General features: G+C 42.5%; 1 protein-coding gene across 7 annotated transcripts in view; it reads left to right on the top strand.

Moving 5' to 3' along the window:
* The window catches only part of DARS2 (aspartyl-tRNA synthetase 2, mitochondrial), a 29,389-nt gene that overhangs the window by 8,430 nt on the left and 4,835 nt on the right, over positions 1-16,124 (top strand). For 2 of the 7 annotated variants that reach the window (XM_054834296.1, XM_054834294.1), the window contains exons 10-17: positions 457-636; positions 1,464-1,571; positions 2,806-2,868; positions 3,047-3,199; positions 4,027-4,245; positions 4,548-4,658; positions 4,846-4,921; positions 6,226-6,429. In XM_054834296.1, coding sequence (XP_054690271.1) covers positions 457-636; positions 1,464-1,571; positions 2,806-2,868; positions 3,047-3,199; positions 4,027-4,245; positions 4,548-4,658; positions 4,846-4,921; positions 6,226-6,413 — 1,098 coding nt within the window. In that variant the 3' untranslated portion in view covers positions 6,414-6,429. Of the gene's footprint in view, positions 1-456; positions 637-1,463; positions 1,572-2,805; positions 2,869-3,046; positions 3,200-4,026; positions 4,246-4,547; positions 4,659-4,845; positions 4,922-6,225; positions 7,123-10,985; positions 11,002-16,124 lie in introns of those variants that run through there. The other 5 variants (XM_054834293.1, XM_054834298.1, XM_054834291.1 and 2 more) reach the window with 3 other exon arrangements.

The raw sequence follows: 16,124 nt of genomic DNA, 5'->3' as shown, positions 1-16,124 counted from the left end.
TGTTTCATGGACACAGCCCTTTGAAGTTAGTATGGGACACACACAGAGTGGTTACTGTCCTTGGCTGACTGCAGGGTCTCAGGTGCAGTAGATGTGGGAATTGTGTTGCAGCAGTGATTGTGCTTGATGATGCAATCTCCTCCTGTCCTGCTGGGTCAGGCATGCCATTCCTCAGCCTTGAGATTGCAGGCAGAGTTAGCCTGGTTCATTCAAGGCTGCTTCTTCTGTCCTTGTCATCATTACCTCATTCAGTTCTCTGAGGAGATTGTTGCTTGAGTCATCAGGCTGTAGGGAGATCATAAGCACATTCTTAGTCTAATGCAGTCATGCTATGATTTCATGTAGTATATTGTTTCTTTTTATGCTGACTTTATAGTCAAATGCTCCTGCAAGTAGTAGTGCAAAGGCAAAACCTGTAGCTAATGTGGAATCCCCCCTCTTGTTTTCTGTTTTAAGGTAGATATAGAGATGTCATTTGTAGATCAAGCTGGGATCCAGAAACTGATAGAGGGCCTCCTTCAATATTCCTGGCCTGAGGAAAGAGGCTCCATTACAACTCCTTTCCCCTCCATGACATATGAGGCGGCACTGGCTGACTATGGGACTGATAAACCAGACACCCGTTTTGGGATGAAGGTGAGGGTTTGCCTATTGGAAACTTGCAGCTTTTCCTTTCTGTTAGTCTTTTAAGAATAATCTTTTTTAAAATCATGTATGCATGATTGGCAGAGGTTCTTAATGCTGTAATTTACCTAAGGTATCTATCCTATCATTGCTGCTTTGTACAGGTAATCATCTCTCTTGGAGAAGAGAGGGCTTGATTATTTGGTTGTAGGAAAACGTATGATTTTAGAACCTTTTATTTTAAAGGTAATGTATTGTTAGGAAGCAGTGTATCTTGACTGTCCTCGGAGCAGAAGCCCATAAGGCAGATACTGTAAGCGCTTCTCTCTACTACTCTCCAAAGCATACTCCTGGTGAGCATGCTTCACGAGACAGGCTTCTCCAGCCTTTTAATGGCCTGAAAGGTATTTTCAAGATCACCAACTACGGTTGTGTGCATACACTGTTTGTATATGAAATAGAGTATGAAAGTATGAAATAAGAATATTGACAAATGTATTAAGAACAGTGTTGAAAACCAAGAAAGCATCTTATATTTACCCAGAAACTAATTTTGGGGGTTTCTTTTTCACTATTCAGCTCTCTTCACTGCGGTAGGATGTCACCATCTCAACCTTATGTTTTCCTGGCTGTCTTGCACTTCTGTTTCTGTAGTGCTCAGCCTGCTCATGGTCATTCCAGCTTAGCCCCATTCATTTCTTTCTGGGAACCATTTGATTTCTCTGAGCAAAGAAATGATATCCCAGGGAATGGTGTTGAATGTGTTAAGACATAGGTGCAAGATTTTTGCTTTGTGTTTCTACCACTGTTGCTTTTTCCTGTGATCTCTCCTTTCTCAGATAGTGGATATCAGTGACTTTTTACGAAGATCAGACATTCCGTTTGTACAGAATGCGCTCAGTTACCCACACGGCACTGTCAAAGCCATTTGTATCCCTCAGGGAGCGGTAAGTGATGCTTTTACATACTGCTTATAGTTTATGTGAAATAAATACAATATCAATTCAAATTCATTTGTTGGTATGGAAATGTTCCTTGCTATTACTGGGGCAGTAGTGCCCTTCAGGGAACTTGGGATTGGTTGTGATTGATGTCCAGTTGGGCTGAGTGGTGTTGAGGGGAATGGAGATGATCAGGTGACGGGAAGAAAATATTGTCCTCAGGAAAGGGAGGAAGAAAACAGAGCTGCAAAGTCCCTGAAGAATAGGGAAGCCTTTCAGGATTTCAGCTTGCTTTTGTCAAGGATGACTTCTGATGTGCATTTCAATAACAAATTGTGCCCTGGGGCAAGAGATTGAAATAGATCGAGGTATGGCATAGCTCTGTTCTGGACTAGTGAGAGAAAGGTTGGGTGGTTACATGCCCTTCTCATGTTTGCTTTTACTGCATTTGTGGGCATAACCTGTGTCTCGTAACGAGAATGGCACAGACCAAATCCAAGGCTGACAATAGATGTAGAAGATTATTTGACACAGCCATGTATTTTGGCAGGGATGCAGATTTAATTCTGCCTGTGGACATCTTTGCAACTTGGGCAGTATGGAAAAAAAAATCCACTAAACACTGAGTTTTATTTGGGGAACAGGACTTCCTGACTATGGTTTCTCTTGGGATTCCTTAATTTTGGGAGAAAAAGTGCAAGTTACTGGCTTCCCACGAGAGGGCACTAAGGTGTGCATGTGAGCAAAACAAAAGTAGAATCTTGAGCTCCTCTGAACATCAGAGTAGCTGGGGAAAAAAAAAATCAAGATCTTGATGCAGCTCCTCACATCTACTGCATTTCTTTGCACGTGAGAGTCAGCCTGGTTGGCTTCCTTCTGTTCCTCTAAATGGAGCTATGCCTTCCCCATCAACAGTGTGGTGTAATAATCTTGTTCCTGCATGCTGGAGGCAGTTGGCATGATCTGACTCTGCTGACGGCTGATCTGTGAGCAGGGAGAAAAGCTGCAGCCAGATGTACAGCCTAGAGGGGCCTCTTCCTGAATGGAGCCCTTGGAGAAGACACCCAGCTGCAGCCTAGTGCTGTGGTCCCTTTCCTATTCCACAGCCCTTGTAGAACTTCCACTAGAAATCAATAACTGGAGAGGTTTGGAAACAGATAAGTCAGTAAATTTGAATCCTGGTTAGGCTTTCCATAGATTTTGCTGATGTTTAACATGTTTTCTCTTGCTCTTTCCCCAGAGATACTTTAAAAATAAAGATTTGGAGTCATTAAAGGTGTCTGCAAAATCTCAGTTTAACCAGGTGAGACAAACGCTGCTGAGGCCTTGGAAATGGTGAATGACAAAGTGTGTATAAAGGCACTTGCAGGCAGGGGAAGGTAGAAGAGCAGTTTTTAATAGTTGAGAGTCAGTGCCTGAGCATGTGATGTCTCCAGACAAGAGAGGGCAGCACTGAACTGACATACGCTATCTTTCTTTAGGAAATTGTGGAAATTATCTGCAGGCCTGATGGAAGCTTGAAGTCTCTGCTTACAAAGTTTCTTGGGGAGGAGCAGCAGTCGGAGCTCATCCAAGTGCTGAACATGCAGGAGGATGATGTGGTACTGCTGGCAGCTGGTGAACATAAGCAAGTGGTAGGAAGCATTTCTTGGGTGGCTGTGAGAATTGAATGTTGCTCATGATGGCTTCGATGTTATCTGACCTTAGTCTAATTCTTATTATTATTAAAATAGGTCATCATCTAATTCTGTGCTTCTCTGGAGCTGAAGCTATAGCAATGGCAAATAATGCCTGAAACGTACCTGTTGCTTTTACTGCACCCAGTCAAATTCTGAGAAGAGCTTGTAACTGAAATGAAGGCTGGCATATAAAACAGGAACAATTTTGTGCCTCCTTTTCTCTCACCTGAACTTAATTTTTAAAGCATCAAACAGATTGGAAAGCAAGGTCAGCTAGGTAATTTTGTCTCCCACAAGCAGATGAAGAGCAGTGATGGGACATTCTGTCCCTACCCTCCTCTGCGTTCTTGCCAGCAGATGTTGCCTTCCAAGCATTGGTTTATGACAAGGTGTCATGCTTGGCTTGATAGCCAAAATGTTGTCATATTATCTTTCTGTGCTGTGATTCCTCTGTCTGCAAAGTGTAGATCTTACCTGCACTCCTCCGGTTAATCCACGCTTGGGTAGAGCTTGAGACTAGTGTAGTAGAGTTCTGTGAGGATGGAACATTTGGAAGACAATGAGCTTTCAAGCTCCTTATTTGCCTTTCTTTGTCAAACACTGGAGCTGCTGCTGCCGTAGCAGGAAGGTGATATCTTTTAGGAGACAAGGCAAAAGTGTTTAAGGCAACAATGCATTACAACTGATGCTGTCTGATACTACCTTTATGAAACAGTCAGTGTTTGAGTGACTTCCCTGTTAGTAAAATTGCCCTGTCTCATTCTCTCCCTTCTCTTTTGCAGTGCTCTGCATTAGGAAGCCTACGGTTGGAGAGTGCTGACCTCCTTGAGGCAGCTGGGCTGGTACTCCGTGATCCTAGGACTTTTCACTTTCTGTGGGTGGTGGATTTTCCACTTTTCCTCCCCAAGGAAGAGAATCCCACTGAACTGGAATCTGCTCATCACCCCTTCACTGCCCCTCATCCTTCAGATACCAGCCTCCTCTATTCTGATCCCACAAAGGTAACTAACTTCATGCCTACCATGCTGGCTCTGTTACAGCTGTGTGTCTGGGCAAGTACAATTGTTTTTACTGTAAAAAGGAATGTTGCTTCATGTTTGGAAGAGATGGCTTCCAGATTACTCTGACAAATATCTGTGCATGCTCCTGCCAATCGGTGCCTCTGATAGACAAGGTACCACAGAGAGCAGTGTTGTAGTATGTCATGTCTTCACTCCCAGTGTCTTTGCTGTCTGTATGCAGGTGGTTGGATACAGCTGTGCCCCAGCCTTGCTAATGTGCATGTTCACTTGTTTTTCTGCAGGTCCGTAGCCAACATTATGACCTTGTGCTGAATGGCAATGAAGTTGGAGGTGGCTCCATCAGAATTCATAGTGCAGAACAGCAGCGTTTTGTGCTGGAGAAAGTGCTGAAGGTAACACCTAAAGATGTGTCTAACACTTGGAGATCTGTTTCAAATTCTGAAAGAAACACTCATGTCCTTCTCAGATAAAGAAACATAACTCCTATTCCTGAGTAATGGATGGCTTTATCATACCTTCATCTTAGGTTGCTAGTAGGAAGAGCATTGTTTGTCCAGTGACACTTATGTAATTTTGCAGGAGGATTCTGAGGTGCTTTCCCATCTGCTTGAGGCTTTGGAGTTTGGAGCTCCACCTCATGGAGGAGTTGCTTTAGGTAAGTGCTCTGTAGCTCTCCAGGATGCTGGTGTTTTGTGACTTTTTTTGGCATATTAAATCCCAGGAACAAGCCTCATGCGTATTAGCAAAAGCCTTGTCTCCTCCTCACAGAGATGGCTGTTTTGGTGTTGCTATTTGTTACCACCAGCATGGGTAACACAGTGCTTCCATCTCTGTAGCTGCTTTGGAGAAGGAAATAGAGGTCTTGTCACCAGGTGCAGAATGTTTCTGTGTTCCTCTCCAGTGTCATAGTGTGATTTTTTTTTTAAGTTCTTATGCAAGGACCACATCACATGTTGGTAGCTTTAAGTATGATCATTATCTGCTGTTCCACAAACAGTGTATTCATTAAGATTATGCCGCCTTTCTTCTCATTCCTGCGCAGCCAGAACAGGATCCCTGTAGTGCATGTCCAGAGGCCTGAGACAGAATGGTACTTTGTTTCCTGCCCTGGATCACTGCCACAACCTCACCTTCTGCTTCAGTCTCACTTCCCTTCTTCCTTGTCTGTTTTGCTCACTAATTCAGAGTGCTAAACTGGCAGTTGATGAATGCTACCAAGTTAGCTCCCTGATCTGGCTCAGTGTGGACCTGATGGATACCTGTGCCAACACAGGGAGAAGAAGGTTGAACTGCAGAGTCAGAGGGCGTATAGGAGACAACAGCTCTGACCTAGGTTGGCTTAAGCTGTTGTGGCATGGCATCCTTAGAAGCCACTACAGTGCTGTATACAGCATTACAGCAATGTCAGATTTTTTTTCCTAGAACCTTGCAAGTTTGTGGATTTTAAAAAAGACAAAAGAGAAAAACCTGCACTGAAACAGACAAAAACCCCCAAGGTTAGCATTTTAACCTGTGATCTGCCAGTGTGACTTCCATCCAGTCACCCAAAGGCTCTTGTTCTTTTTGAATTCCTCTTTTTGAATTCCTCCTAGTAGTATTCCTTCAGAACTGGTTGACCAAGAGCTTTGAGCAGTTAAGCAGAGCCCTGATAGTGTTCCTGCAGCTTAACTGCCCTGGCTTGTTATGCCACATTTGCAAAGGCACTGTGTCTTGGAGTCCTTGGTGTGCCACAGTTTTTTTGCAATATTGAAAAGCTTTATTTTGCTAGGCATTTCTGCTTGCTCTAGGCAAGTCTCTTTCTCTGCTACTGGCTGAGATTAATTTTTTGCCTTACTTGCTTCAGTTTTATTCTTCAAAGTCAGTAATATTATCTACTCCATCTTTCTGGTTTTTCTAAATCAGAGGAAGTAATATAGGGCCATAACTCAAGTGGTTCACCAGTTTGTTTTCTGCTTCTAGGACTTGATAGGCTGATCTCTCTCATCGTTGACGCTCCAAGTATCAGAGATGTCATTGCTTTCCCTAAATCCTTCAGGGGACGGGACCTGATGGGCAACGCTCCAGACTTTGTCACTCCAGAAGAACTAGAGCCATATCACATCCAGGTTTCCTGGCCTCTTGCAGAAAAAGAGGCAAAGAAAAACTGACTTTAAAGCCGATGATGTAAGCTGATGTGCTTAACCAGAGTTGGTTACAGCTTCTAAATACTAGAATTCAGTTCAGAAAACATCAACTGTTATGGGAGGGTGGGGGAGCAGTACAACCTGCTGTACTATGACAGTTTCAGGATTGAATGGGAAATAGATACGAGGGCTCCCTGATAGGAATTCACCTTTGGGTTGCTAATGGGAAAAACTAGAAAAGCAAAAGAACGTAATTTTAGCATAGGATATTGAGACTGGCTTTGGGTTGTCATCTTGCAGGGAAGATAGGATCTATTTTTTTCACTCCCCACTTTTTACATGTTCCTTGTAAAGTATTTCTCCTCCCATCTGGAGAAGGTAGTGTCAGCTTCCCTGGCAGGATGGCTTGTGTTCCTGAGGATCACTGAATCTGTTAGCTGAGGACTCTTGCAATAGAGCAGTGCTGTGCTGGGCCAAGAGCTCCTGACGCTTCATAGCAAAACTTCTGCACAGCCAGCATGTTGGAGGATACAAGATCATCTAGAACTTGCCACAGGGAGTTTGTATTCAGCTGTGTTCTCCCTTCAAAGAGGGAGAGAAGTGTTCATAACCCTTGTCCCTGTAATACTTGTTAAAGAGATGATGATACGTCTTTGGGGCCTGTGGTCCTGGTGTTTTTCAGCATGCTAATCCTGAAGTTTGTATGTTTGTAAATAAACTTTACTGGCAATGTGGTTTTGACTGAGCTTGGCTTTAGGCTTTCTCTACAAGAGCAAGCTGCCAATTTTTTTGAGCCCTGATCCCTCCAGGAGATGACAAGAAACCTGTGCCAGCATAGCAGGATTGCCAGTCTTCTGTGAATTCTGCCTGGTCCTGCAAACCTGCTGCTACAGTGGTGGGTGAGTGCAGCAGCAAGTTCCTCACAAGCAGCTGTCTGTTCATCCCTGTCCCACACCAGAACAGCCACAGTGCAGGAGTGACTTTACTGAGTAGAGCACGAGCTGTAGCAGCATCCTACCAGACCAAGCCACTTGGCTCTGCTCTGTAGTATACAGCAAGCCCTCTGCAGAGGCACACCAGTAGGTGTTCTTTGCTCTGTTACATTGGAGAAAGCAGAGAATTGGTCAGAGGAAAGGAGGAAGGTGAAGGAGCTGAGGAAAAGAGAAGGAAGAGATAACCTGAATAAGAGGATGGTGCAAAGGAAGAAAAGGAAGAGCTACTGTGTCCCAGCTGGGAAGGACAGCAGGAGGCATCTGCCAGAGGAAGTGCATGAGGAGAGAACGAAGACTGTGCAGTTCTTGTCTGAGCTGATGCTGAACTCCAGCCTTCTGCAGCAGATCCCGTCTTCCAGATTATGACAGATTCTGGGCCGTTCCAAGGGTTATTGGCTAATTCAGTCTCCACATTGTGGGATAGTATTCCATGGTGGTGCATGCTGGTGGTCTTTAAATACTGGACTGTCCTGTTGATAAGGAACAGTGAGGGAGGTGGCTCTTCTCCTTAAGGTTGTTTGGGGGTTTTTTTGAGTACTTTATACAGGCTAAAAGTACTGTCCATAGACAAGTAACAGTAGAGCTGACTTGCTGTTGCTTTGCAGATAAGATGATGGAGTTTGTGTAAAAAAACAAACAAACAAAAAAACCCCAACAAAACAAAAACAAACCCCAAAAAAACTCCAAACAAAACCCACCCAAAAACCCCCCCACCAAACTCTTTAAGCCTTCTTATTCCATGTTAGGACTGTTATTGTCCATCTCGGAGCATGGTTAAATATTAAAAAAAAAAAACCAACCAACATAATCCTGGATTTGTATTCACATACATTCTAGCCAAACACTGAATTCCTTAACTTTTTCCTTCTATGAGCTATTCATTCTTATCTTGAAATTAATTCAACTTTGGTTTACTTTTTTTTTCTTAGTAGAAGCTGTCAGTAAGGGAGTGAGGATTGGTTTTCAGAGAGGCTGAGCTGAAAATTGGATCCCTAAGCAGATCCATGTTAAAAATAATTTTTAAATTTTTGTTGTTTTTGCAGGGAGGAGTGTCACCTTGTGAGAGTTACAGCAGGTACTTTTGTTCCCTTAACATATAAGTGGTGATATGGAATACAGCCACTACAAGGCTATGTATTACATTCAGACTGCTTTTTTAGAGGATGTTGGGTTTTGTTATTTAGTTTTTTTACTAGTAGTGAGATTAAGATTTGCATGGAGTTTGCTTGAGGATCATCTGTATTCCTAAAGCAGGGACATTGGAGGCTTGTTTGAGGATATGGAATCACAGAAAATAATGGTTATTCTGAAAAGTTCTTCACTCCCCAGGCTGTTGTTTACAGTTGCTGTAAACATAATGTGCTGAACTTTTTTAATTGTGAAATTAGGAGTACTGTATAATTTGGTTTGTAACTGTTTGCAAAGGCAAATGCATCTGAAGTCCCAGTTCTTTAAATTAGGATTATCATCAAGCGTTCAAAGGGTTAACTGATGCTCTAAGAGGCTTAGGCAGAAATGTAACACTGCCTGGAACATTCTTCTTGAGAGCACTTGTTAAAACATGTGGGGAAGCTGTCTCAGAGGCATACACATCCCTCTCTTGTGCAAGCTGGCTTGTGTGATATTTGTTTACCCACTGCTTGCTGCAGTTCTAAGTGTGTGACACAGCTGTGATTAGCCACAGTGGAAAAAAAAAAATGCGACAAAACATGTCATCTGAGCTGCTGCAGTCCTGCCACAATTAGGTCAGTGGAAAAGATGTATCCTGAATTTATGCAAGCCATCTGTGCTTGGATTTGTGAATGAAGGTGGCTTACAATACAAGTGTGTGAATTTGCCAGTGGTGGTGTGAATGTTGCCACAGAAAAGACATTCATTGTTTTTTATAGAGCGTTGTGTAAGGTTTCACTTAGGCTTGTGGAAGCCTGATCTACAGAAAGTCCCTGCTAAACCACAGTCTAGTTGGCATACTTAGCTCTGTGGTTTGGTAGAAGCAAGAGTAGACAGACATTACAATGAAATATATGGAGACAAACCTATGGAGAAATGTTGCTAGGTCAGCTGTGCCAGAAGATGCAAAGTCCTGGACTCTTCTGTTAAGAGTTAATCTTTAAGTAATCGTTTGTTAGAGGTGTGGTGTGTGAGAAAAGGTTGGTGAAGCTGGATTGCTGTGTGGGTTGGAGTGTTTTTCTGTTTTACTTTTTTTTGTCCCCCCTTCCACATGCAGAAGAGATCTCCAGGTCCAAGCCAAACCAGCAGTGTAAATCGATACAATGAGAGTCCAAAGTCTTTGAGGGTGCATTTATACTATCCTTCTTGTCCAAAGAGCGAGCAGTAATACAATTAGTATACACAGACTCCTCTCTGTGTTGGAGGTACTAATGAGACTGTTGGCTGTTACCAGAAATGCCCCCGGCACACAGAGCAGCCTCCCATGACAGTGTGTATGCACATGAAAATAGTAACAAAACCCATACTGTTACTATCTCCAGATTCCTGCAGTGATTTCCACATGTCATCGTGACTCCTCTGCTCTTCAGCCTCTTTTCAACATGCGTGCATACGTATGGTGGACAAGAGAATTGTCCAGCCCCTGGCTGCTCCACGTAGAGCAGTTGGCTTTGGGAATAGAACCACTGGCTGGACCCAGGTGCTGCCTGAGCATTTGTTTTGGGATTTTGCTGGTACAGATCAACTTGTGATAGTTGGGCGAGTTCTATGCCAGAGAACTTAAATGACTAGTACATGTGGGATACGAATGTTAGGGTGGGGGATAGGACTGTACAAGGGGTGTTCTTGCAGGAGCAAGAGTTGTATGTAAGGCCTCTGTACTCCTTTAACCCCCTGGCTTGCTGATTTTTCTAAACAAAACCACTGGTAAAATGGACAGGTTATTTACCCACCTGAAGGGGAACTGGCTCTGTACATATTTCAATAGATTTGACTAGAGCAACCCTCTAGTAAGTTCATACTACCCTTTTGTAACATCAGAGATAAGTTTCTGGTGTGTTCCAGTATTTTTCCTCTTCCAGAACAGAAATGTAGCATGCTGGTGGGCTTCTCAGCAGCTGAAGTGTGTTGGGTTTGTGGTGTTTTTTTGTTTCTGAAAAGTTTCCAAGCCTATCCAGAGTATTTCAGGTTGGGCCAAGCTGGGGAGGGACTGCAGCATTTGACTTCAGCTGTCCCTGATCGTTTGGGTGTGTTTGGCTGCAAGGGTCTTGTACAAACTGCCATAAAGTCAGGAACTGTTTTCAGAACTCAAGCTGGAGTTTAATCTGGTGTTGTGCTGATATCTGTCTCTAGAGTTAGCTAGATTACAATATAACTTCACAGCAGCTTTGTGTAATCCCATGCTGCAGAAACCCAGAGGTTCAGGGTGCTGATTAATTTCCAGTTCTGTTGAAAACAGACCACTGCTATATGAAAATGTTTAATTTATAACAAGTCAGCAGAAATTTTCAAAGAAAGGTTTCAGCTGTTTGCAGCTGGATTTGTACCCACTCTTTAGCCCATGGGGAGAAGGGGGGAACCACGCTCTGTACCGTCACTCTCCTGTAGCCCAAGTCTGACAGAAGGATATTTGTGTCACTTTTTCCTCTTGGAGAGCGCGAGGACCTTGGCTCAGACCTGATGTAAGGACTCTCAGTGCTGTGGAAGCAAGAGGACACTATTTGGGCGTACAAGACTATTCCTGGAGCTGGATCGTGTGCTAGACCCACTTTTGCCGCACATGAGCGGGAGGTGACGCTTTGTATGCTGGAGTGGCGAATCTCCAACCTGCAGCTCTCAACCCATGACTCTGCTGCTCTGTATTCCACAGCCATCTCCCGCTGGGAGCAATGGAGCAGGCATGGTGTCGGATAGTGTTCTAAGACCCAAAGAACAAGGAGAGCTGATTCTCCCAGATGTCAGGGTTTCTATTCCCCCCCCCAATTTATACTTTTAGCTGCTTGCATGATGACGTGTTTTGACCGTGCTTGCTGCTGTCGGTGTATGTAACCAGGTGGCCGGTGAGGGTGCTCGGTGCCTTCTTTGGCCCCTGTGTTAGCAGCAGCAGAAAAAGTGTAGGCAACTGACAGCCACCTACACGGGGGATTTCCATCTGGTACGTTTAAGCTTCATGTGACTTCACCTCTACATCTTTGGGCTCTTATTTTAGGCTTGTGTTGTAGTTTGTTGGGTTGTTTTTTCAAAGCATTGTTTTCTGTAATTAACAAATGCTGATTATATGCAGTCCCCAGCTGTGCCAGCCACAGTGTTACAGCAGAGCTCCATGACAGATTCAGCCTGGATTGCTCATGTTTGCCTCTAATAATCCGTCAGGCTCTGGCTTTCTTGTTATGTTTTGATAGCCTTTGTGTCTGCTGTAATGCTAGAGTTGAAGAAATATGGATAGTTCTCCCATTAATTTGATCATGATTTAAATGTATGCCTCTAGCCATGAGTTCTGCTGTTAAATTATGGGTTATTCTAAAAAGTACTTCCTCTTGCTTAATTTAAATCTCTCATCTGATCATTTAATGAGATCCCTTCCTGTTTAGGTTATTAGAAGGAAGAAATACTGAAATTCCTTCTCTATTTTCCATTCCGCTCATCATTTCACAAACTTATATACTGTTTTTCAATCACGTGAACGTTAAGCTGCAGAGTTTCAGGCTATCTCACCTGCCTTCCTGTGGAAATCACTGTGTACCCCCTGTGTGACTGCTGCAGTGGCCAAAAGTTGATGCTGTTGCAGGTTGGTTGGAGTCTTTTTCCTTTTTTTTCCCTTCACGTTACTGTTTATATTTATCAACCTTCACCTTCTGCTCTGTACTATGTTAAGGTACTAGATAACTTTTTTTGGGTGCAAAACCTAGTATTAACCATGTACTTAACCAGTGACTATTTAAAAAAATAAAGAAAATAATCAAGAAGTACCTGAAAAAGAAAGGAGGAAGCTTTGGCAACACTTTGCACTTTTCCAAGTAGCAGGTGTATACTGAAGCGAATGATATAAAAACATTTCTAGGAACAGTTAGTACAAGGGGCATGTACAGTGGCAGTTCTCTCTGGAACAACAATCAGTGTACTATTGGATTTTTTTTATATTGTATTCTATTTTGAGAATGATGGATTTAAAACACTGTCAGTCCTGAGAATTTTGCTTGTTTGCTTAGCAATTTGAAGGATTTGTAGATGAAGGCTTCAGCTCTTTCATGGTGTCCCTTGAAAAGCAGGCTCCTCATTTGTCATCTATTCAATTTTTCTTGTCATTAGATCTTTATTTGTGTGTAAAGAAAAAGACATCCAGTATGGTTTTATAAAAGAAAAGCCTTAAATGGGGTTGTTTTTTTGGGTTTTTTTGTAGCATGAACAGAACTAATTTGACAGCAATTACAGTGCCAGGGTTCTGAGTAGGGTGGTACCGAGCGACTTTAATCCTTTCAAACAGCATCATTTCACTTTGAGTGGCAGAACAACAGTGTCCAGAGGAAAAAGGGTGTGATATTTCTCATGGGTGCTACAGCACCCGGTAATTGCGGAACGCCAGTTCTCGCGGCTCTGTACAAACATATTGGAGAACAAACAAGAGGAGTGGGTGGATGACAGGCCAAGTAGCTCAAGGTCACGCAGGGCATTGTCCTAGGAATACCGTAACAGCTCATGTAAAGTTAACTCATCTCTAACCTCCCTTGCTTCTTTACAAGGAAAAAAGGCTGGAGTTTAAATAAAAAGTACGGTGTCATGTTCATAGTAAAAGTTTAAAAAAGCAATTTTGGAAGGCAAGAGCTTCATTTGGATGTTTAGTGTGTCTTGTGAAAATCCCAAGAATGTTTTAAATAGAATTTAAAGTGAAAGCATATAAACCCATGAATTCTCATTTCATATTTTCACTGTTAATATTGTATAACTAAAGACAGATCCAGAAAACCCCTGCCAAATGTTTGGGGAGGAGGAAGATTCTTTTAATGGGAGGAGCTGTTAAAGGAGTAGCTGCTGCCTGAGCACTTCGGTAGAGCTTGGTCCTGTGTATTTCCGTGGCAGCTGTGCTAAACTATGCTCCTGTTGAGGGATTTTAGTTGTTTAATGTAAATACGTTAATAATAATAATAATCGCCTTTGGAGATAGCTCGCTGGTTTTAATGCGGTTGCAGAAGGCACGTGAAAAAATATCTGGCATGCTGTTACTAATTGCATTTGTGGAAGATAAATGGTAATGAATGTAAACACCCATTAAATGCAGACTCACCAGTTAAATAACTATAATGACTAAATTAATATACAAAGAGGTACTTTGTAGTTAGGATGACATTCAGCTGGAATGATGCTCTCTGAAAGGCAATTTCTGCAAGTTTATCATTTTATGAATGCTATCCAAACAACCTTCTGTTTCAATCCAAGCTGTGAGTCTGCAGACCTTTTTCTTTGTGTCAAGGTCACTTCCATCCCCCTCTTTCTGCTCCTCACTGCTGCCTTGGCAGTGCTGACCAAAGCGTTTGGGGGATGCCGGTAAGCCGCCCTTCATTATTTCAGCTAGGACCAGTTTTGGGATCCGGCATGCTGCGTGGCCTTGGAAACAACTGCTGCAGCTCAGATGAGGAATAGGAGTGAGTAAGGTTTGAGGAATATCGGAATGAGGACTGCTTAAGCTGACTTGAAGTAAAATAATGTGCGGTTATCTCCTGCTGCCATCTTGTGGCTCCTGCTTAGAAAGATTTAAAAATACTGGAAATTGTCAAAATAATCAATCTATCATGCAACAGTAGGAACTACTGAAGCTGTTCTTTAAATAGCCAGTGACACAGATTTTTGTGCATTTTCCTTGGAGTTACTGTTCCCTTTGAAATCATAAAATGGATTGCCATTTTTCCCTTAGCCTTTCACAGTAGTGTGGACTAAAAGCTGGAGGTGTGCAATGTGCGTGTTTATCTTCTGCAATACTGAGCATCTTCTTATGGAGTACGGACATCACATAATGTACAGTTATAGAGTTTTTTATGCATTTTAACAAATTCATAAACAGAATATGGCATTTAATATGGAACTTGGTTTATAGTGTTCACTTATGTATTAAGTATACCTGGCGGATAAGTAAGATCAAGGAGGAGAAGTCACACCAAAGTTGTCTGAAGGCTGTGTCCACCGCAGTGTCACGAAAGAAGAAATGATGAGGGTGATCAGGAGGGTGAGTTGCTTAACTCGCCTTGCTTTCAACAGTCAGGACTTGAGCATGATGCTACTGAACAGTAGGATGTTTCTAATTGAGCTTAATAATTTTATGACCTCTTTGGCAGCTCTTGTGTTTCATTTGACCTTGCTTTTGAACTGCTGTAGGCTTGTTTGGTTTTTTCTTTTTTTTTTTTTTCCTCCTCCCTGGAGCCAGGATTGCTCATGCTAATGTCTCAGATTTCTTCTCTGTGGATGACTCCCTCCCATTCTCTCACACTGCAGGCCCTGTTGCAGGCGAAGGCTTCAGGATGCAGTGCCTCCTGGCACCTCTGTGGGCTTATCCAAATCTGTTTTCAGGGCGCTCTGAGACTATCCCAATAATGATCATTTAACTGTTGGTGTTTGGCATTTATAACGTTTAATGTAATATTTGCCAGGTGGTGTGTTGGACTGTGCTGCATAGCTTGTGTGGCCAAATGAGGCAACCTGAAGTGCCACTACTAAATGAATAACCCTGATTCTCCCTTTGTAACAGTGGCATTAGTTTGTATCTCTAAGCTTGCAGGACAAATGCTTTTTGCTTCGTCACGATCCCTTAACGTAAGAAATACTTGTTATGGCTGTGACAACCCATCCTTTCAGTAGTCCTGGTAAGCAGGTCAGCATTTTCCTTGGTGGTCCTCATACTGTTAATGTACATGTGGGATAATTGTGGGAACAGGAAGATCTACTGAAAAAATGTCAAGAAGGCCAAAACGCTTAATGCTTTTTTTTTTTTTCATACTAGTCGTTGTTAAAAAGTTCAAGAAAAGGAAGTGCTAACTAGCACCGTGGGTGATAATGATGAAAGTGAGATCTCTGCTTAGAATAGAGGAAGAAAATACATTCAGGAGGACTCTTGGGAAATCAGGTGGCCTCAAGCTGTCTGGGTGTCAGGAGTTTTATTAGAAAACTAGCTGAAGTGATTTCAGAATCATTTGTGGTGATTTTTGACAAATTATGGTGGATAGATGAGGCTGTCATAAGTCATGCAGTACCTGTTTCTAGAAGGACTAAAAAGAGGACCTGGGTAATTACAGATCAGTTTAGTTTTCATTTACTGAAGGGGGAAAAAAATCCGAAACAAAAGCAGTGTGGAAGATGTTGGACAAGTAAGCCATATTTTATTTGGAGGAAAGTCATCTCAAACCAAAGTAATATCATCCTATGACAAGATTAAAAGGCCTTGTTCCTTATTGCTAGGGGAGAGGCAGGACATGACTATGCCAAAAAGACTTGGTGTATTGTCATACCTAACATGGTTCTAGATGAAACTGGGTACCAAATGGTTGGATGATGCTATGCAGGGGAAAAATAAAATTAAATGTATAATTTCAGGTGCTTGTCCCAGGCATGTTTGTTTCCATCTTGGATGGGGAATAAAAAATATAGTTTCATATATTCATTAGCAAACTAGTACGAATTTGGAGAATTGGTAGGTTATTGGGAGAGGGATATGGCTGGGATTCAAACCTTGACAAATGGAGAAGTGGTCATAGAAAAACTAGGATGCTATGCAATACAGATAAACGCAAGTTGCTGTATTTAGGAG

The sequence above is a fragment of the Grus americana genome, chromosome 8 (assembly GCF_028858705.1).
Source record: "Grus americana isolate bGruAme1 chromosome 8, bGruAme1.mat, whole genome shotgun sequence".
In the NCBI taxonomy this organism is placed as follows: Eukaryota; Metazoa; Chordata; class Aves; order Gruiformes; family Gruidae; genus Grus; species Grus americana.
This window is presented reverse-complemented; position numbering and strand designations above follow the sequence as displayed.